This window comes from Sapajus apella, unplaced genomic scaffold (assembly GCF_009761245.1).
Source record: "Sapajus apella isolate SASKATOON/1434 unplaced genomic scaffold, GSC_monkey_1.0 scaffold41, whole genome shotgun sequence".
Classification (NCBI taxonomy): Eukaryota; Metazoa; Chordata; class Mammalia; order Primates; family Cebidae; genus Sapajus; species Sapajus apella.
The window spans coordinates 1,130,432-1,152,343 of record NW_022436981.1 but is presented as its reverse complement, the minus strand read 5'-3'; the positions used below and the strand labels follow the sequence as shown (position 1 = coordinate 1,152,343).

Genomic DNA, 21,912 nt, shown 5'->3' with positions numbered 1-21,912 from the left:
GTTCACAGCACCTTCTCCATGGGTTGTGGGCCTCCTTCTTCCCCATCCCCCAGATGCCTTCCTACAGGCCCTGCTGGAGATGATACAAACAAGAGGGGGAAGAGAGGAGAGATCCAAGAATCAACACTCCTCCTGCCGCCCCATCCATCACTGCCCCTCACCCTCTGTGAAGGGCCCCAACACAAGCCCTGCTCATACCCTCTCCAATCAGGACTCAAGTTGCAGAAAGGTTACCTGATTCTTTTATTTAAGAAAAGTGAAATACATGGACCTGAAGTGAGACAGCAGAGGGAGGGGATAAGAGCGGCCAGGACAAGGAGGCTTGGCTGGCCAGCCCCCAACCCTCTGACTGAAAAGCCAGCAGCAGGCTGCATCTCTGAGGGCCAAACCTGCTTTGTACCCACCTTGGGGGCCTCAGAGCTAGCTACTCTAGAGGACCACAGAGTGGGGAGAGGGTGTCCTAAGGGTCCTTCCTAAGAGGGATTCCTGAGGAGGGAGCTGAGACCCTAAGGGCAGCAGCAATCTTCTGGTTAAACTGCTCCCCTTCACTGTCCCACCTGGGGTGGGGAAGAGCCAGGAGCAATGGGGAATGCTGTGAGGGCTGTGGGCAGGGACCCAGCAGACCTGGGGGCTGGGTTGAATGTCAACTGCTTGAAGAGAGGTCCATGGTGCTGGCACTGAGGCCCCGGGAGACCTGAAACAGACAACATTATCCCATCAGCCCTGGGACCTCAGCCTCCCATCCTGGAGTTCATTCATCCCATGGCCACAGCGTATCTATGGACCTAGGATCAGTTCTATCGCTGGACCTGGGACTCTGTTTAGCTTCTGCTAGGGTTTTCCAGAAGGCCGAAATCTGGTGGAGAAACTACCTGGAAGACCCAGGTGAATAATGGCATATACTTTGTTTTGATACAAGAGATCATTTGCCATTAAAATATTACTGTTTTCTCAGATGGGGATTATTTAATACTTTTCTTTTTCCATTCTCATCTACTACTAGGTCCCTAAGGTGGCTGCAGGAGAAAAAATAATTAGTATCTCCAAATAATTCTTAAATTATTCATAATTCCAAAGTACCGGTTTAGAGAATATTCCTATTTCCCTCCTTATTAACTTATTTGCTACTATGTCTGGCCCGAAACTACCCCTTAGTGATCATCACTCACCGCAAGCTGTCTGCCTGATTCCCTAATGACTGCAATCCCCTGGCTCATCTTCATCCCAGATGACTCTCCCTTCCCTCTTCCCTTAGTCCACTGGGCTTGCTCTCTGGCTGTCCTTTCTTTCTCACCCACCAAGGTGCTCACAAGCACTGCTCTCACCTGGAGGGGTGCTGCTCTAGGTTGGTTCAGATAGTTCAGGGAGGCTGCTCGCTTCATGTTGCTGCTACAATGGAAAATGGAAGAATTGAGGCCTCCTCTCTTCCTCCTGAGTGGCCTTAAAGCTGTGGGCCTTTTGAGCACTGTCACACAAAATCAAATCACCGTCTCCCTTCTGTCCCCCGCCCACCCATTTCTCTTACCTGCATCAAGAACCAGTATCTCCTCGGGTACCTTCATCCCCCCCATTGGGGCACCCATTCTGCACAAATTTTCTCTCCATGGCTGTCCCATTTACCTCCTCCCCATCTCTCTCCACGATAATTCTCCAGAGATAAGGGGCCAAGAGGAGTTGGAGGCAAGGGCTTACTTGCCTGCTTTACCATATCTTTTTTTTTTTTTTTTTTGAGACAGAGTCTCGCTCTGTTGCCCAGCCTGGAATACAGTGGCACAATCTTGGCTCACTGCAACCTCTGCCTCCCGGGTTCCAGCAATTCTGCTGCCTCAGCCTTCTGAGTAGCTGAGATTATAGGTGCATACCACCACGCCTGGCTAATTTTTGTATTTTTAGTAGAGACAGGGTTTCATCATGTTGGCCAGACTGGTCTCAAACTCCTGAACTCAGGTGATCCACCTGCCTCAGCCTCACAAAGTGTTGGGATTACAGGCGTGAGCCATTGCTCCTGGCAGTGGCTTTACCATATCTTGACTTCACTGTGTACCTGGAGGGCCGAGGCTCAGTCCCCTGGAGCTTCCTCACTAGGAGTTCACTGCTTCTGCGGAGCACATCCCGGATCTTGCCCAGAGAGCCACTCCTCTGCAGGGTCCCACTGCCATCCTGGCAGAGAGGGGTAGGCAATGAAAGCTAAGGGATCCCACACAGATGGGTTTCTGAGTCTACTCCTGCCATTTATTCTGCACACATCCCCCACCCCCAAGGCCCAGTGACTAGAAATAAAAGCCCTGTCAAAAGCTGGCTCCCAGACACCCCTAAAGGGATACACTAACGTTAGACAGGGACAGCACGGCCAAGAGCCTCCCACCACCACCAGCAGGAGTGGGTGGGAGAGATGAAAAGGCAATGATGAGACTTACTCCCGACCACTCCACAGCCACAGAAGCATCTTCACCTCCTTCGAATTTCACACTGTCCCCAGGGCCCTCCTGGGAGGTCCTTCTACCGTCACTCTCTCCAAGCAGCTCTGCTACCTTTGTCTGGCTGATAGGATCAGTGCCCTGGAAGGAAAAGGAAGGACCTGGAACTTCCTACTCCTTAACTCCTCAGGATGGGGGCTTTCAAATCTTTTTCAACATCAGCCACTGCAAGGAAAACATTTTTCCTTGTGATGTCCCAGTATATACCTACTGGAACAATACTCACCTTTTCTATTTGCAATGCATTGCTATATATAGATCTGTATATGTATTTAGCCCCATGGCCCACACTGAATTGATTTCACAACCTACTATTGAGACTCACAATCTGAGAAACTCTGACTTAGGCTCTCCCCCACTTTACCACCAGTCCCCTCCTTATGAAAGGGCAGAGATTGTCCTTTATATCTCCGTTTAGTGAATCTTGAAACTACAGTCCTGTCCAAAAGTACAGGTGTGGGGGTAAGAACATGCTTAAAAACACCCACAATGACAATACTGCCTCACTTTCCTCTCCCTCCTGGCCTCATCAGCCTTTCCACTTATTCTTAGGAGACTCCCAAGAAACCTTCGCAGTCTCTCATCCCCAGGGCCCTTCCTTCTAGGACCTCCTTCCCCTCTGGGCTTCTGACCTGTCTCCGGGACCGCAGAGCACATTCCTCCAGGGTCTCAGCGGCCTCCAGCTTTCCCTGGCGCCTATACAGAGCTCCCAGGTTTCTCAGAGTCGTGTTCACTGTGGGGCTGTGGTGAGAAACAGACCAGAGAAGGAAGAGAGAATGGGCTCAGAAAAGAAAAATTTGTCTTCCAAGCAAGACAAGAGGGAAAAAAAATAAGAAAATAGGAGAGGGAACAGAGCTAAAGCTGAGGGAAAGTCTAAGGGAGGAAGGGAAAAGGTCTGGGAGGCTGGGAGCAGGGACTAGACAGGGGGCATCGGAGGCCAAGCTGACTTTTTACTGGCAGCTCACCTGCTCACTTTGCAGGCCTTGTACCAGCCTCCATACTCAGCATAGGGTGTGCCACCCTCATGATGCCGGCTCTGCAGGATAGAGAGAGGCCAGAGAGAAGGGCAGGGGGGGCCAGAGATAAGAATACAGAGATGCTGGGATGCAAGGTGGCATGGGGCTAGGGTGCAGGCTGGGCTGGGGAGGGCACCATGATGCATCTGGGGCTGGTGCTGGGGTGGCAAGTGAGCAGCAGGGCTAATGTAAGGAGTAAGACAGAGACCCTGGGAGCCTTGAGCTCCCCAGGCTGGCCCCCCTTCCCCCCACTCACTTTGCTCATTTCCTCCCGCTCCTCTGCATGCATCCAGATGGGCTTGTGGTCATCTGGGGGTGATACATGGGGTGGGGTTAGAGATCCGAGCTAGACAGTGTCAGGGAGCCAGGACCCAGAGGCTGACAAGGCTGGACTGAAGGGGCCTGGCTCCCCCTGGGAACCACTGTGGCCTAACCGGCCAACCCTTGGTCTACATTTCTTTTCCTCCCTGCAGCCCCTTCCCTAGGCCCTCACCACTCACCATCCACAGACCCAAACTCCTGCACATGGGCACGGGTCAGGATCTCTTTGTATAGTGTCTCAGCCTCAGCATATTTGCCCTGTTTCAGGTAACAGGAAGCCTGGGACATAGAAAGGCAAAAATACAGGAACAAAGCATGGAGGGAGGCAAGGCCTTTTTTTTTTTTAATTTAAATTTTTTTTCTTTTTTTTTTTTTTGCAGACAAGGTCTTCACCAGGCTCAGGGAGTTCCACTCCTCAGTGTCTCTATGACTTTCCCCAGATATCTTTCTCACACCTCCTTCTCCAGGTGCAGAGTCAAGGGTTTTCCCAGCCCACTCCCAAGAAGCTGTGGAACTTCTATAACTGAAATGAAGCAGAACCTTCATCCCCAAAGGCAGCCCCAGAAATGGGCAAAGTTGATGACAGTAATGTGCCAGATTGTGATGCGTCCTGACTCTACGACTCAGGTGGCCTCTCCCTCCTGTTCCTTCTACCTACTTTGTCCCCTCCTTCCATACCAGGTTGTTCTTGGTCCGGGCTACATTAGGGTTGTCTGGCCCCAGTTGCCCCTCATAGATGGCCAGTGCTCGCTGGTAGTGGCGTTCCACAGCCTCATACTTGCCCTGGTTTTGGCACAAGAGGGCCAGGTTGTTCAGCTGCTTTGCCACATCTGGGTGATTAGTGCCCAGGACCTGAAAGGGAACAAAGGATTGGATAAATGGCTGATTACATGTGCATGCACAAGCACGTGTGTGTGTGTGTGTTCACATGTAGGCACACACACGTGGAAGGCAGAGAAATGGGAATGAAGGAAGAGAGAACAAGGCAGAGATGGGGGTGAGGAAAAAAGAAGTGAAGGAGAAGGGTTAGACCAGAGGAGCCATGTAGAGAAGGGTCACAGTAACAAGGGAAGAAGGGACAGAGGGCATGGGTACCTTTTCTCGAATCTCCAGTGCCCGCTGGCACAGAGGCTCCGCCTCCTTGTATTTGCCCCTTTTGCCATAGAGCACAGCCAAATTGTTGAGCGTGGCAGCCACCTATGAAAACAGCCATGTCCCCATCAGACATTGGGTTGCAAAAGACCTACAGGAATCTGAGGTTCCCCACTTCCCAGCAGGGCCCCCACACTCACTGCACAACTCCAAGAGACAGAGACTCTACTACCCTAGCCAGGGGCTGAAGGGAGGGGAAATTGCTGAATAGGATGGCTCCATGGCTAAGGGATGGTATCGCCCTCTAGGGGGATTTTCAGAAATTTCTGGAGTTGGTTTTTTTTCTTTTGGTTGCATAAAGATTACTTTTGAGCAGACAAAAATGCTATAGATGTTCTGCATGTGTGAGACAGCTCTGCAAACTTTTGAATGTCCCGCCGGACATCCAAACGCTAAATGTAAACATTGATATTTGATGGGATATCAAGATAGGAGTATGATAGTTCTGAGATATGTCATCCCTGCCTATCATATATCATACCATAGGGAATTATTTTTACACAGACTCACGCTCAAACATAATTTTTCAGCTGGGCATGGTGGCTCATGCCTGTAATCCCAGCACTTTAGAAAGCTGAGGTGGGTGGATCACTTGAGATCAGGAGTTCAAGACCAGCCTGGCCAAAATGGTGAAAACCTGTCTCTACTAAAACTGTAAAAATTAGCCAGGCATGGTGGCACACACCTGTAATCCCAGCTACTTGGGAGGCTGAAGCAGGAGAATCACTTGAGTCCAGGAGGCAGAAGTTGCAGTGAGCCAAGATCACACCACTGCACTCCAGGCTGGGCAACACTGCGAGACTCCGTCTCAAAAAAAAAAAAACAATCTTTTCATTTTCTGTACATTGATGATTCCGTCATTTGCCTTGGCCTTGGTGTGATATCCCTACTTAAGGCTGTTTCTCTCTTTTTTGTTTTTTTAATCTCATGCTGGGATTACAGGCATGAGCCACCACGTGCAGCTTTTTTTTTTATTGTTTTTTTTTTTTTTTTGAGATGGAGTTTCTTTCTTGTTACCCAGGCTGGAGTGCAATGGCGCTATCTCGGCTCACCGCAACCTCCGCCTCCTGGGTTCAGGCAATTCTCCTGCCTCAGCCTCCTGAGTAGCTGGGATTACAGGCACGCGCCACCATGCCCAGCTAATTTTTTGTATTTTTAGTAGAGACGGGGTTTCACCATGTTGACCAGGATGGTCTTGATCTCTTGACCTTGTGATCCACCCGCCTCGGCCTCCCAAAGTGCTGGGATTACAGGCTTGAGCCACCGTGCCCGGCCAGCAGCTTTTTTTTTTATTTCTCATTTTATTTTATTTTCAGACAGAGTCTCACTCTGTTGCCCAGGCTGGAGTGCAGTGGCATAATCTTGGCTCATTGCAACCTCAGCCTCCCAGGTTCAAGCAATTCTCCTGTCTCAGCCTCCCGAGTAGCTGAGACTACAGGTGCCTGCCACCACGCCCGGCTAATTTTTGTATTTTTTTAGTAGAGATTGGGTTTCATCTTCTTGGTCAGGCTGGTCTCGAACTCCTGACCTCAGGTGATCCACCCGCCTCGGCCTCCCAAAGTGCTGGAATTAGGCTGGGTACAGTGGCTCACGCCTGTAATCCCAGCATTTTGGGAGGCTGAGGCAGGTGGCTCATGAGGTCAAGAGATTGAGACCATCCTGGCCAACATAGTGAAACCCAATCTCCACTAAAAAATACAAAAATTAGCTAATCATGGTGGTGTGCGCCTGTAGTCCCAGCTACTCGGGAGGCTGAGGCAGGAGAATCGCTTAAACCAGGGAGGCAGAGGTTGCTATGAGCTGAGATCACGCCACTGCACTCTAGCCTGGTGACAGAGAGAGACTCGGTCTCAAAAAGAAAAAAAAAGTGCCGGGATTACAGGCGTGAGCTACTGTGCCCAACTGATTTTTATTTTTTTGAAATGGTGTCTTGCTCTGTTGCCTAAGCTGGAGTGCAATGGTGCGATCTCAGCTCCCTACAACCTCCACCCGCTGGAGTCAAGTGATTCTTCTGCTTCAGCCTCCAAATAGTTGGGATTCGTTGGGATTACAGGCATATGCCACCACACCCAGCTAATTTTGTTATTTATTTTTTTTTAGTAGAGTGGGGTTTCACCATGTTGGCTAGGCTGGTCTTGAGCTCCTGACCTCAGGTGATCCACCTGCCTCAGCCTCCCAAAGTGCTGGGATTACAGGCATGAGCCACCACACTCGGCCTCTTTCTCTTATATACAAATAAATCTGGTCTGTGATTTCTTTTTTTTTTTTAAAGACAGGGTTTCATCATGTTGGTCAGGCTGGTCTTGAACTCCCGACCTCAGGTGATCCGTCCACCTTGGCCTCCGAAGTGCTTGGATTACAGGCGTGAGCCATCACGCCCAGCCTGTGATTTCTTACAATACTGCACTTTAATCAAGTGTCCACCTATATTTCAACTTTTTTTTTTTTAAGACAGGAGCTCGCTCGGTTTCACAGACTGGAGTGCAATGGCATGATTGTAGCTCACTGTAACCTCAAACTCCTGAGCTCAAGCAATCCTCCCACCCTAGACTCCCAAGTAGTTGGGACTACAGGTGTACATCACTGTGCTTGGTTAATTTTTAAAATTTATTATAGAGACAGGGTCTTGCTGTGTTGCCCAGGTTAGTCTCCCACTCCTGGCCTCAAGTGATGCTCTTGCCTTGGCCTCCCAAAGTCCTATGAGCACAGGCATGACATGACACTGAACCCAGCCTCTATCTCATTTTTCTAGTACTTCTCATATGGAATGGCTTATTGGTGCTCTAAATCCACAGTTATTCATTATATATCAGACCACTTTGCTGTTTCTTTTCTTTTTTTGAGACAGAGTCTCCCCTGTTGCCCAGGCTGGAGTGCAATGGCGCAATCTCGGCTCACTGCAACTTCCATCTCCTGGGTGATTCTCCTGCCTCAGCCTCCTGAGTAGCTGGGATTACAGGTGCACACCACCACACCTGGCTAATTTTTGTACTTTTAGTAGAGATGGGGTTTCACCATGTTGGTAAGGCTGGTCTCAAACTCCCGACCTTATGATCCCGCCTGCTTCAGCCTCCCAAAGTGCTGGAATTACAGGCGTGAGCCACCCCACCTGGCCCACTTTGCTATTTCCTTTAACAAAGTTGTATTCGATACAGCTACTGTTATATTTTATCGTATATTACATTGTATATATATTGTTCTTATAAATTACTTTCCTTGTTTTTCTTTTATGAGGGTATCATACTAACTATTTTGGAAATCATTGTGGATTTATCTATGACTTATCTATGAATTAAGTTCAAGCAAAAAATATTTGTTATAAAAAGGAGTCACTGAGTCCCAGAGAACTGAGAAGCACTAGGACCACTGGACAGTGCCTAGAAGAAAGGACTTCTCATGCCTCCTTCCTCAGCACCCTTAGTGAGTAGACTGAGGGCAGCAGATGGATGAGCTAAGAGAGGCCAAAATAGCAATGGTGGGGGTGCAGGGCATGGGGCAGGGAAGGCAAGGTATACTGACAGCAGGATGGTCCGGGCCCAGGGTGCTCTCCCGGATGCTGAGGGCATCATTCAGCAAGTGGGCAGCTTCCTTATACTTATTCTGGTCCCTGGAAGAAGAGAAAAGTGACAGGAGTTATCCTGAACTCTGCCCACAAGCCTTCTCCTTCCCTCCCTCCCTTTGGGAGGACTGAGTACATTTAAGGATGGGGGACCTCCATGAGGAGACAGGAAGCCTGGTGTGGACAGTGAAGGGGCTTCACTGACATACTCACACCAGAATGCAGGGCACTGCCATCCCAAGAGAAGGCCACAAGTTATAGGAAGTGAGGGGGCGGGGGAAAGAGAGAGAGAGAGAGAGAGAGAGGGAGAGAAAGGGGAAGAGAGAGAGAGAGACAGAGAGAGAACTCCCCAAAAGAGAAATTAGAGGGACAAGGAGCCCAAGAGATGAGAAAATGCTTAGGTATAGGAAAAGTAAGAGTTCTGGCACATTAGGAAGCACCCTAGTGGGGTGTATCTGGGAAGCCCAACAGGGAGGAGAGGTACCCTGTGAAGAGGAAGAATGGAAGCCAAAGGAGGACCAAGGTGAAAATGTGGGGGAAGATTCTGGGCACTGGAGAAGGGAAGTCCTCACCGATACACCAAAGCAAGAATGTTGAGCATGGTGGCGACATCAGGGTGGCCCCGGCCTGATGTGCGCTCCAGGTCCTCTAGTGCCTGCTTACAGAGTGGCACAGCCACCTCATAGCGACCCTGGGCTGCATACTGGATCACCAGGTTGTGCAACGTCCGCAATCTTGCTGGGATCTCATATCCACCCTGCTGGGCTGCTGCAGCTCCTTGACCACGGGACACTAAACCATCACAGAACATAAACAAGAGAATTCCTCAAAGGACTCTTCCTCTCCCCTTTGCTGTCTGCCCACCCACTCCCCATCGCATGTCTTGTTCCATACCTGTGCCCACCCCTACCTGGGCTCTCAATCAAGGCCTGTTTCAAGTGCCATTCTTTTATCCACTCCCTTGGCCTATGCCCATCACAACCCCAGTTGTTCACCCAGTAATTCATTAATTCAACAAACATTTATTTAATAAGTATGAACCAGGGGATGTCCCAGGAGTACAAAGGTAAGAAAGACCTGGTTCTTTCCCTTGAGGGGCTCATGGTCGCCCCATCTCAGGTTCATTTTCCCACTGGACAGTGAACTCCTTACTGGCGAGACCTATTTCATTTCCATCTCAGTATTCCTAGTGCCTAGCACAGTACCTGCCACATATTCAGTGTTTAATAAATTCAATTGGGAAGCTAAGGAAATCTAAGTACTAGCCCAGCCCCTGCCCTAACTCCAGAGGAAGTGGAAAACCTATTTCTAGATGGTGAGTGTCCTGTGTGCTAGGATAGCTAGGGCCTACTTCCTGCTATCCCTTTCACCCTCCCATTCCAGAGGCAGACTCACAGCCATTGCTGGGGTCCTCTTCTTCCTCATTAGGGAAGAGGTCATCCAGGGAATCCTTGGTGGCATCACCTTCTTTCTCCTCCTGGAAGAGAAGAAGCAACATTTGAGGACCAGGATATCCCTAATAGCCTCCTTAGTGACCCCTCTAAGCCATGAAATCCCAGAAGATGGGGTCTAGGAGAAGACTATTGTTCTTGACTCTGCTGCTGGAAAAGCTAGCATCTGGCCCAGCCAAGCTCAGGCCTCTTGTTTGTAACAGCCAGAGAAGCTTTGGACAAAATCTCAAGACTTCCCCCTCCTTCTCATACAGAAAGTTTCCTTCCTAACCACCCTCAATCTCTCCTCAACTCTTGTAATTATGGCTCCATGCTGATCTCTGTGTGTTTACGTTGATTATATATCTGCCCTGTCTCTCCTGAGGGAAGGGAGTGTGTCTGATCTTATTGACATGTACCCAAAAAGTGTCTAGCTCAGCCTGGTGCCCATCATCTGCACAGCTCATTCTGGACTTACCACAAAACCCTCCCTCACCGTCTAACCTATTCTGCACTAGGAAAATCTGCTTTTCCTCATCAGGAACTGCAGCCTCAAACAAACACCAGCCCTCCTACCCAACTTCAGCAATGTGTCCTATGCAATTCATCTACTCACTTTCCCTGGGACAGACCAGCTTTTCCAGGCTGTAAGCCTTATCGATGACACCATGTACTCCAGTCTAAAAAGCTCCTCCCTCTTCCTCACCATGAACTTTCAAAATCCATTCTAACTCCTAAGCCACTCAGATGGGAAATCCAACCCGTATGCTACCCATTCCTGTACCCTGCTTCCTTTATTTTTTCATTTGTTTTTTGAGGCAGTCTCTAGTCTGGCAACAGCTCAGGCTAGAGTGCAGTGGCACAATCACAGCTTATTGCAGCTTCCACCTCCTGGGCTCAAGCGATCCTCCTACCTCAGCCTCCAGAGTAGCTGAAGCTTCAGGTGTGCACAACTACATCAGGCTAATTTTTAAATATTGTTGTAGAGATGGGGTCTCACTATGCTGCCCAGGCTCCCTGCTTCCTCTATGAACTCTTCTTAGACCATTCCAGCCCTTAGAGACATATCTCCGTGAAACTCTTTCCACACTGACTGAACCACTCATCCAGCACTGGGCATTTGCTGCTTTGTATGTGTTCAAATATGTGTTCTTGTCATATATGGGTTCTTATGGGTAAGACTTGTTCCCTACAGATATAGCTCAAGAAAACACATACTCTCAGCCAGGCGTGGTGGCTCATGCCTATAATCCCAGCATTTTGGGAGGCCAAGGTAGGCAGATCATTTGAGGCCAGGAGTTTGAGACCAGCCTGGCCAACATGGCAAAATTCCGTCTCTACTAAAAATACAAAAATTAGCCAGGTGAGGTGGCAAGTGCCTGTAATCCCAGCTACTTGGGTGGCTGAGGCATGAAAATTGCTTGAACCCCAGAGACAGAGATTGCAGTGAGCTGAGATGGCCTCACTGGACTCTGTTGAGTGAGGGTTAAATTTCACACATTTTGGGCTGGGCATGATAGCTCACACCTGTAGTCCCAGCACTTTGGGAGGCCAAGGTGGGCAGATTACCTGAGGTGAGAAGTTCAAGACCAGCCTGGTCAACATGGTGAAACCCAGTCTCTAATAAAAATTCAAAAATTAGCCAGGCGTGATGGCGGGTGCCTGCAATACCAGCTATATGGGAGGCTGAGGGCAGGGGAATCACTTGAACCTGGGAGGCAGAGGTTGCCGTGAGTCGAGATTGTACCGTTGCACTCCAGCCTGGGCAACATGAGTGAAACTCCATCTCAAAAAAAAAAAAAAAAATTCACACATTTTGAAAGCAAATGTTAGGAAGGTCATGCTCAACTGGGCTATGCTTTCTATAATTGTAGCACGTAGGATTCTAGATTGGAATTGTTCCAGGTGCTTGTCTATCTCCCTCACAAGCTTGTAATTTTGAGAGCAGGCACTCTGTCTGTCCCATTCACCAGCGCAGTGCACAATGCCTGGTATATAGTAGACATTTCATTAAATGTTGACTGAAAGAGCTGAATATTGTTTTTCCTCTTGCTGTCTCTTGGCGTTGGCATCAGGGCTAAAAAAGGAATTCTTTCAAGTGAGAGCAGGTTGGGTAGAGCTGATGGACTCTACCCAAGGATGATGGGGCAATTACCCCTGTCTGTGGTAACTCCCGGCTGCCCACCCCTCAGCCAGTCTCCCCTGCGCACACTCACCGTGGTGTGTCCATCCTCATCATACTGCCGCAGCTGCCCCAGAAACTCCAGGTGCTTCTTTTCCTCCTCCAGCTGAGCCACGGCCTGTTCACTGCGCTGTAGCCGCTGCTGGGTGCCAGCCAGCTCATCCCGCAGCCACTGGTTCTCCTGGCATAGCCGCCGCACCTGAGCCCGCAGCTTCTGTTTCTCCGACTCCACTGTGGTCAGATGGCTAGCTAGAGCCAGCATCACCTAGATGGGCACATACCCTGAGCTCCAGATTCTGGGTGGGAGTATTCAGGTACAGGTGGAAGAGGAGCTTACTGGAGGTGGCAAGACTGGCAGGGGCACAGAGGAGCCAGAAGGTGAGCATGTAGCAATGGCTCTACCTTCAAAACATACCCTGAATTTCCCACCACCTCTACTGCCATTACCCTACGCCAAGCCACTATCAATTCCCACCCAAATTACAGTAGCTTCCTCACTGACCTCCTGGTTTCTGCCCTTGTTCCCCTGTTGTCTATTCGTAACTCAGCAGCCAGATGATGCCAAGTTAGACCACATCATTCCTCTTCTAAAAACATTCCAATAGTTTCCATCTCACTCAAAGTAAAATCGGGGTTGGGTGCAGTAGCTCATGCCTATAATCCCAGCACTTTGGGTGACAGAGGCAGGTGGATCACGAGGTCAGGAGTTCAAGACCAGCCTGGCCAACTTGGTGAAACCCCTGCATCTTTGTATTTGTAAAAATACAAAAAATTAGCCAGGCATGGTGATGCATGCCTGTAGTCCCAGTCTACTCAGGAAGCTGGGGCAGGAGAATTACTTGAACCCGGCAGGAGAATTGCTTGAACTCGGCAGGCAGAGGTTGCAGTGAGCTGAGATCACGCCACTCCCGCCTGGGCGACAGTGGGAGACTCCATTTCAAAAAAAAAGTAAAATCAAAGTCCACAGGATGGCCTACAAGTTCCACATGATCTATCTCCCTCCTCTCCAACCCTATTACTCCTCAGACTTAATTTTCTACTTTGCTTCTCCTCATTCACTCTACTGCAGGCATACTGGCCCCTTGCTATTCACTGACCTGACCAGGCAGACCTCCATTCAGGGCCTCTGTACTTGCTGCTGTCTCTGCTTAGGACACCCTTCCCCTGTTTATGGCATGACTCATTCCCTCACCTTCAAATCTTTGTCAAAATGTCACCTTTTCAGTAAGGCCTTTTTTGACCACCCTATCTAAAATTATACCCTGTCTCTATAGTCTCTAGTTTCCTTCCCCGCTTTATTTTTATCCTTTTATCCTTAGCAATTATCACTCTGGCACACCAAATGTATTTATATACTGTTTGTCTTCCCCAGCTAGAAGGTAAGCTCCAAGATGCCAAAGATTTTTACAGTTTTGTTCAATGATATATCTCTTCAGTACCCAAAAGCAGTCTGGCACACAGTAGGGACTCAATACGTATTTAATGAATGAATGCAAACATCTAGGGCGAGGTGATCCCAAGCAACCCCAAACCTCCAATCAGATGACTGCTCCTCCATCCACCCTGGACCACTTGGGGCCACCCTTGCCCTCTCACCTGGGCCTCACTCAGCCCGAGCTCAATGTTTTCCATAGAACGGCGAAGCTGCCGGGCCTTCTCGTGCACCAGCCCCTCCTCATGGTCTCCCTGCAGACACTCAATGGTCTGGGACAGGCTTTGCAGCACAGCCTGGTGTTCACTGTGTAGGGCCTCTAGCCCTTGGCTCACCAGCCGTGTGCTGCCCAGGATCTCCTCTTGGCTGAGCCGGTGCCCCGTAGGCTCATCTCGCTGCCCCAACACCAGGCCTGACATCCTGGCCAGGGGTCCTTGCCTGGTCTAGGAAGAAACAACAGAGTTCGGCTGGCGTAAAGATGAGACAGAGAAGCTGAGCAACTTTCTTAGAAGGTGGTAAGAATCCAAGTAAAGGGACAAAAGTAAGAGTGACCCTGTGGCTTAGTTGGAGAGAGAGAGTGACCAGCAGGGAGGGAGCCTAGATCACTAAACTCAAAGCTAAGGTTGTCGGCAAAGAGAGAGGGAGATGAATTGACTTAAATAAAGAAAGACTGTAGCAAGAACAAAGGTGCTTAGAACTAGCAGAAGGATTTAGGACTTAGGAAGACAACAGAAAAGCAGTCAGACAGAGAGCCTGGGTTAGGAAAAGGAATCAGTGGATGAGAGACAGCAGCCAGGGGATCACAGAGGGACTGTGGGAGAGCTGCAAAAGGAACATGGTTGAAGTGGGAGATATGCAGAAAACAATGCAGGAGTTTAGAAAAAAGGGAAGGAATCTCTGCAAAATTAAATCAGGGAAGAAAGGGAAAAGAAGAAAACAGGAAAATTCCTTGCAGGATCCAAGAAAACTCAAGGCCTTCAGGCTGCCTCACCTGCAGAACTGTCCAGCATCTCCAAACCTGGTCAGCCCTGCATCTTTTCCCACTAACCTTCAACCCATACTTCCCACCCCCCAGGACTGAGACTGTGTTCCCACTTCCTCAGAAGGGTCTTGTTTCTAATCTTTGAAGTCATCTTACCTGTGTACAGACCACAGCCCCTGGCTGCGGGACTCAGGCCGGAGCCCGGAAAAAACTCTGTTCAGCGGCCAGAGTCAGAAAGATCTGCCCTGCCCAAAGTCCAGAAGTCCAGCGTTCCCACCCCTTCTCTCACCACTTCACAGCTACCCAGAGGACCTGGCACAGAGCCCCACCCAGGACAAATACCCTCCCTTCCTCCCTCCCTCCCTCTACCTACAGGTCTTCAAAGACGCCCAATTCCCTTCTCCTTCCCCATGCCAGCCTCCCTAACCGCAGGCCTGGGGAGCTACAGTCTCCCACGAAGAGAGTGAGAGAGACTTAATCAGAGACCTACAGCATGAGGCTTGTCTGGGAAAGGGGAGGGAGGAACACCTGGTCACTCCAAACCCAGTCACTTCCATGGCTTTGTCTTTGTCACGGTCACCTACAAACAGGCTCTGAGGGGAATCACCGTAGGCTGCCTCCCTAATGCCCGATGATGCAGGGAAGAATGGGAGGTCTGCTGAGCGGCTGCAGGGTCGCAGGGAACCGCGGCGCTAGAGTGGGTCTCCCGGACTTGGGAACGCAGAAGAGGAATACCTCGGGCAGTCGACCTGACCTGGGGTGTTGGGAGAGTGAGATGGGCGGGGGCGGGAGGGGGGAGGTGTGGATGGACGACTGAGGTCCGCGGCTCCAGCGAGGACCAGGAGGCCGAACGACCCCGAGGTCACTGAGTCAGCCGGTGGCGCAGGGGGCGGGGCAGGCTGTCTGTCTGTCTGTCTGGACGCCGAGGGGCGGGGAAGAATCGCGAAGGGCGGAGTTTTTGAGTCCGGAGTTTTGTAAGGTTGGTTGAAGGGGTTTGCTCATCTTTCTGGGAGTGCGAGAATAAAAGATGGCAGAGCCTTTAACCTTCAGCCCCAGAGGTACTGAAGACTCAAAGACTCACCTGCAATCTACCGGTCTGGCTGCCGCTCTTGCCGGTACTGCCCCTTTAAATCCATGATGGCTGCCGCTCGAGGCAATTGTTTTGACGGGTCTAAGGGGAGGGACCCGTTTCCTAGTCACGCGACATTAGAGCTGCCCGCGGATTGGCTGTTATCGCGTTCAGCTAGAAAGGAGGTGTGTATCCAGCTTGGGCTTCAGTTTTCTGCCCGCCTCCTTTTACGTTATTGCGGAGCGACGTTGCCGGACAGTTAACGTCATCTAGGAGCGCCGAGCAGCTTCGCTGAAAGTAAGGGTGTCGTGCTGAGCCCTAGCTAACCGGATGGCCCTGTGGGCACTGACCCGCGCTCTGCGCTCTCTGAGCCTGTCGCCCCTGACCGTCGCCGCCCCTGTCCCAAGTCTGTTCCCCGCCGCCCAGGTAATCCACCTTACCCGGGAAGAAGGCTGGTTCCATTCGGGCTGCCGGAGATGGGGTTTGCGGGGATGCGAAACGTGGGGTGCGAGGCTGGTCAGGAGTCACGCAGGTCCGTGACTTTGGATAAGACACACTCTCAGCCTCATCTTTCTCCTCTACAGATGTTGCTATCTTATAGGGCGAAATTCTTCAGACAAGATACTTAAGGTGAAAGTGCTTTGGAGATCACCGGTTGCACAGGTTTCAGTAATAACTAACATTTACCGAGTGCTTATGATAAGCCAGGTAATAGACGTTTCAAATAAATGAGCTCCTTTCAAACACTCTATAAGGCAGTTATTATTCCCATTTTATAAATGAGAAAATTGATAAGGAGTCCAAGGTCACACACCAACTATCAGAATTAAGCTGCCTGGCTTTCAGAACCTGTGCTCTTAACCATTATGATATGATACCTGCAAGGATGAGTTACTGCTGAGGTTAGAGAATGCAGAGCAAGATACCAAGAACAGTGGTCTTAGGGGAAGGTATCTTGAGGTCCTAGTAGGTGACTGGTGAGTCGCACAAAAGAGAAGTTGTAAGTCTTGCTCCTCTGGAGCTCTCAGGCTGATTATGGTAGAGTTTGGCAGATGCATATTTAAAATTCAAATCCAAACCAACCTACTCTGAAATACTGGGAATACAGCAAGGAACAAGAGCAAAATGATCCCCCCCTCCCACCTTCACATGTGAAAAAGTCCCAGAAACATAATGCAAAGGGCAAAAGGAATTGACACTGATGGTGGTACATGGATGTGTGGATGTTACCAGCTCTGAAGAACAGGATTGTTTAGAGAAGAACAGATTCCTGGAGATAGAGAGTTGTGAGCCAGATTTGGAAGGAGATGACCAAGGGGAAAACATTACTGTGTGAGCTGTGATGGGTGATGTTTTTGGATGGCTGGTTTGGGACACATCCTGGAGGAAGTGGGCTACAAGCTAAAATTAATCTGTGTACTCTGCCTTAGTTCTCTGATGCTTTGCCTTCAACTAGCTTTCAAATGAAAGATGTCTCTTTATCCGCAGGTGACGGACAGTGCCCTCCTCCAACAGCCCTCTGTCTTGATGTTGCTCCCCTGCCGCCCAATCCTTACTTCTGTGGCCCTTAATGCCAACTTTGTGTCCTGGAAGAGTCGTACCAAGTACACCATTACACCAGTGAAGATGAGGAAGTCTGGGGGCCGAGACCACACAGGTGGGAACAAGTACAAGGGGATTTAAGCAGTCAAAGGGAAAAACATGTTAAGACCTAAGACCTGTATATTGACACACTTGTACCTTGTAAGGCTGAGGAACATAGTTAAAAAGCACTTATTTGGCTCCTTTTACATGTAGTATGTGCACAGGAACCAGAAAGTAGAATACAAAGCAATAAATAAAACTGGTCTGTGCTTCTAAAGACAATTTGGGTAATTGAGAAAAAATGGGCCATACAGAGGAAGTACCATGACATTTTCCTTCACACCCTTCAAAAATTTATAACAGGCCAGTAAGCACTTTGGGAGGCCAAAGTGGGTAGGTCACTTGAGGTCACAAGTTTAAGACCAGGCTGGACAACATGGCGAAACTCCATCTCTACTAAAAATATAAAAATTGGCTGGGTGCAGTGGGTCACACCTGTAATCCTAGCACACTGGGAGGCCAAAGTGGGCAGATCACTTGAGGCCAGGAATTCAAGACCAGCCTGGCCAAAATGGCCAAACCTGTCTCTACTAAAAATATAAAAATTATCCAGGTGTGGTGGCGCAGACCTGTAATCCCAGCTACTTGGGAGGCTGAGGTACGAGAATCACTTGAACCTGGGAGGGGGAGGCTGCAGTGAGCCGAGATCATGCCACTGCACTCCAGCCTGGGCGACAGAGCGAGACTCTGTCTAAAAAAAAAATTAACCAGGTATGGTGGTGGGCACCTGTAATCCCAGCAACTCAGGAGGCTGAGGCAGGAGAATTGCTTGAACCCAGGAGGCAGAGGTTGCAGTGAGCCAAGATTATGCCATTGTATTCCAGCCCAGGTGACAGAGCAAGACTTGTCTCAAAAAAAAAAAAAAAAAATTATGACAGGCCAGGTTCAGTGGCTCCTGCCTATAATCCCAACATTTTGGAAGGCCAAGGCAGGAAGATTACTTGAGGTCAGGATCCAGCCTGGGCAAGAGTGATATCCCATCACATGTACACAAAAAAAATTTTAACAGTTGAAATTATCTGAGTATGATTTACATGGCTCTCAGTAAACTTACTGAGTTCGGTAATTTGAAAATATTTTATGTGGAAGTTTTATACAATTTCAGTAAAGATATAATGTTTTTTCATGAAGCTTCATGTTGGTATTGCCCCTCCTTACTCTAGTGTGCTGTGCAAATTTTTCTCATTTTCTGCTTGTGCCACAGTGTTAAGCACCGTTCTCTGGCAGAGAATGGGCCAGTTCCCAGTACTGAAAACTGAGCTACCCTGACCTGAATCATATCCCCGACTGTTCTGAACCACAGGCCGAATCCGGGTACATGGTATTGGCGGGGGCCACAGGCAGCGTTATCGAATGATTGACTTTCTGCGTTTCCGGCCTGAGGAGACCGACTCAGGACCTTTTGAGGAGAAGGTTATCCAAGTCCGCTATGATCCCTGTAGGCAAGTTTGGGATATGGGGTGATGATAGGATGGTCTGAATAACTGCATAGCTTCTCAGAGGATGTGGGCTTCCAAGATGGTCTGTTTACCTGTCCCTCACTCTAATCAGGTCAGCAGACATAGCTCTGGTTGCTGGGGGCAGCCGGAAACGCTGGATCATCGCAACAGAAAACATGCAGGCTGGAGATAGAATCTTGAACTCTAACCACATAGGCCGAATGGCAGGTGAGAGATGGCTACCAGATGTGTGGGCTGGAGGCAGCAAAGGTTCTATTGCTAATGAAATCCTATCTTTTAGTTGCTGCTCGGGAAGGGGATGCGCATCCTCTTGGGTCTTTGCCTGTGGGGACCCTCATCAACAACGTGGAAAGTGAGCCAGGCCGGGGTGCCCAGTATATCCGGGCTGCAGGTATGGGGAAGGGAGTTACCTGGGTCCTAGAGTTTGGAAAGGCAAGGAGAGTCTGAACCTACGGTCCTGCATCTGGAACTGGAAGAGAAAATCAAGGAAAAAACAAGAAACATGAGGATGAAGATGTGCATGTGTTTTGACTTAAAACATAGCATGTATCCTTTTTTTTTTTTTTTTTTTTTTTTGAGACGGAGTTTCGCTCTTGTTACCCAGGCTGGAGTGCAATGGCGCGATCTCGGCTCACCGCAACCTCCGCCTCCTGGGTTCAGGCAATTCTCCTGCCTCAGCCTCCTGAGTAGCTGGGATTACAGGCACGCGCCACCATGCCCAGCTAATGTTTTTGTATTTTTAGTAGAGACGGGGTTTCACCATGTTGACCAGGATGGTCTCGATCTCTTGACCTTGTGATCCACCCGCCTCGGCCTCCCAAAGTGCTGGGATTACAGGCTTGAGCCACCGCGCCCGGCCTGCATGTATCCTTTGTGTATCTGCTCCTAAAGAGCAAAGCAAGGGCAGCATATGGGGTATGTCCCCTGTGACCCTCAACATCCTTGTTTTGTGGAGGGGGTCAAATTGGCTTCTTTCCCCAGGGACATGTGGTGTGCTACTGCGGAAGGTGAATGGCACAGCCGTTATCCAGCTACCCTCTAAGAGGCAGATGCAGGTGTGTATGGGTATGGGTGGGAGGGGTCAGCAAAGGAGGAATTTTTGGAATGTAACTTTCCTGTCTGGGTTAGGTCCCAGGTGTTTTATGATGCAAGGAACTGCCTTGAGCTAAGTTTGTCCTTTTCTGCCATATGACAGGTGTGCTTTATCAGATTGGCATCATAACTAATTTTTTTTTTTTTTTTTTTTTTTCAAGACAGAGTCCTGCTCTGTCACCCAGGCTGGAGTGCAGTGGGGCAATCTCGGCTCACTGCAACCTCCACCCACCACGTTCAGTCTCTTCTCCTGCCTCAGCCTCCCAAGTAGCTGGGACTATAGGCACGAACCACCACACTTGGCTAATTTTTTAAATTTAATTTTATTTTGAGATGGAGTTTCACCCTTGTTGCCCAGGCTGGAGTGCAATGGCATGATCTCGGTTCACCGAAACCTCCACCTCCCAGGTTCAAGCGATTCTCCTGCCACAGCCTCCTGAGTAGCTGGAATTATAGGCATGGGCAACCACGCCTGGCTAATTTTGTATTTTTAGTAGAGACAGGGTTTCTCCATGTTGGTCAGGCTGGTCTCAAATTGCCAACCTCAGGTGATCCACCCGCTTCGGCCTCTCAGAGTGCTGGGATTACAGGCGTGAGCCACGGCGCCTGGCCAATTTTTGTATTTCTAGTAGAGACGGGGTTTCGTCATGTTGGCCAGGCTGGTCTCAAACTCCTGACCTCTTCATCTGCCCACCTCAGCCTCCCAAAGTGCTAGGATTACAGGGCTGAGCCACCGTGCCTGGCCCTAATTGATTTTTTTGAGACAGGGTTTCTATTTCTTGAGTACAGTGGCACAATCATAGCTCACTGCAGCCTCAAACTCCTGGGTTCAAGCAGTCCTTCTGCCTCAGCCCCCCAAGTAACTGGGACTACAGGCACACACCACTACACCCAGCTAATTTTCATTTTTTTTTTTTTTTTTTTTTTTGGAGACGGAATTTCGCTCTTGTTACCCAGGCTGGAGTGCAATGGCGTGATCTCGGCTCACCGCAACCTCCACCTCCTGGGTTCAGGCAATTCTCCTGCCCCAGCCTCCTGAGTAGCTGGGATTACAGGCACACGCCACCATGCCCAGCTAATTTTTTCTAGCTTTAGTAGAGACGGGGTTTCACCATGTTGACCAGGATGGTCTCGATCTCTTGACCTCGTGATCCACCCGCCTCGGCCTCCCAAAGTGCTGGGATTACAAGCGTGAGCCACTGCACCCGGCCTATTTTCATATTTTTTATAGAGATAGGGTTTTACCATGTTGGCCAGGCTGGTCTTGAACTCCTGGCTCAAGCCATCTGCCTGCCTGAGCCTCCCAAAGTGCTGGGATTACAGGTGTGAGCCACTGCACCTGGCCCCAGCTAATAGTTTTTATTTTTGTAGAGATGGGATCTCACTGTATTGCCTGGGCTGGTCTCAAACTGGGCTCAAGTTATCCTCCAGCCTTGGCCTCCCAAAGTGCTGGGATTACTGGCATGAGTCAGTGCACCGGGCTCTTTGTTTTCAACTATCTTGTTCCTCCTATAGGATCTTCACTTAGCTTCACCCATCTTGGGCTTTTTCTTTCTCCTCTCCCTTCTCTCATTGAGTCTAAGACGCCCCGCAAGGGTTGTGCTGTAAGCATTGTCAAATCTTTCCCCCACATCGTACATTCTTCTCCATCTGTTTTCTCTGTCAGGTGCTGGAAACGTGCATAGCAACAGTAGGTCGAGTATCCAACGTTGATCATAACAAACGGGTTATTGGCAAGGCAGGTCGCAACCGTTGGCTGGGCAAGAGGCCTAACAGTGGGCGATGGCACCGCAAGGGGGGCTGGGCTGGCCGAAAGATTCGGCCACTACCCCCCATGAAGAGTTATGTGAAGCTGCCTTCTGCTGCCGCCCAAAGCTGATATCCCTGTACTCTAATAAAATGCCCCACTCCTGTTTTTATGTTACTGTGTTTTGCGGGGGAGGGGATGGTACAGACTGAATGTGGGGAGAAGGAGCAAAAAGTGTCGGAGGAAGAGAGACAGGACGCTGGGTCTGCCCCCTCCCCAGTTCCCTTACAGGTAATGGAGCCCGGGGGTGGAAATTAATGACGTCCAAGGCCTTTTCCAGTTTGACTTT

At 49.7% G+C, this 21,912-nt stretch overlaps 2 protein-coding genes across 8 annotated transcripts; one reads left to right on the top strand and one right to left on the bottom strand.

Moving 5' to 3' along the window:
- Positions 1-219: 219 nt before the first annotated feature.
- Positions 220-15,721, bottom strand: KLC4 (kinesin light chain 4). 4 transcript variants are annotated; one of them, XM_032299458.1, is made up of 16 exons: positions 15,633-15,721; positions 13,734-14,012; positions 12,172-12,402; positions 9,921-10,002; positions 9,098-9,317; positions 8,486-8,573; positions 4,910-5,011; positions 4,493-4,666; positions 3,994-4,093; positions 3,750-3,802; positions 3,443-3,513; positions 3,110-3,218; positions 2,418-2,558; positions 2,045-2,160; positions 1,326-1,389; positions 220-694 (listed from the first exon to the last, which is right to left on the bottom strand). In XM_032299458.1, the coding sequence occupies exons 2-16, from the start codon at positions 13,986-13,988 to the stop codon at positions 644-646; spliced, it is 1,857 nt and encodes a 618-aa protein (XP_032155349.1). In that variant the 5' UTR covers positions 13,989-14,012; positions 15,633-15,721; the 3' UTR covers positions 220-643. The 4 variants fall into 4 exon arrangements, with proteins under 4 accessions (XP_032155349.1, XP_032155350.1, XP_032155351.1 ...); XM_032299459.1 differs by lacking the exon at positions 15,633-15,721 and adding an exon at positions 15,136-15,418; XM_032299460.1 differs by lacking the exon at positions 15,633-15,721 and adding an exon at positions 15,132-15,251.
- Positions 15,456-21,733, top strand: MRPL2 (mitochondrial ribosomal protein L2). 4 transcript variants are annotated; one of them, XM_032299464.1, is made up of 7 exons: positions 15,456-15,530; positions 17,109-17,277; positions 18,568-18,706; positions 18,816-18,931; positions 19,005-19,115; positions 19,706-19,779; positions 21,483-21,729. In XM_032299464.1, the coding sequence occupies exons 2-7, from the start codon at positions 17,148-17,150 to the stop codon at positions 21,693-21,695; spliced, it is 783 nt and encodes a 260-aa protein (XP_032155355.1). In that variant the 5' UTR covers positions 15,456-15,530; positions 17,109-17,147; the 3' UTR covers positions 21,696-21,729. The 4 variants fall into 4 exon arrangements, with proteins under 4 accessions (XP_032155355.1, XP_032155352.1, XP_032155353.1 ...); XM_032299461.1 differs by lacking the exon at positions 15,456-15,530 and adding an exon at positions 15,591-15,805 and having other exon boundaries at positions 21,483-21,733; XM_032299462.1 differs by lacking the exon at positions 15,456-15,530 and adding an exon at positions 15,768-16,046 and having other exon boundaries at positions 21,483-21,733.
- The last annotated feature ends 179 nt before the right edge of the window (positions 21,734-21,912 follow it).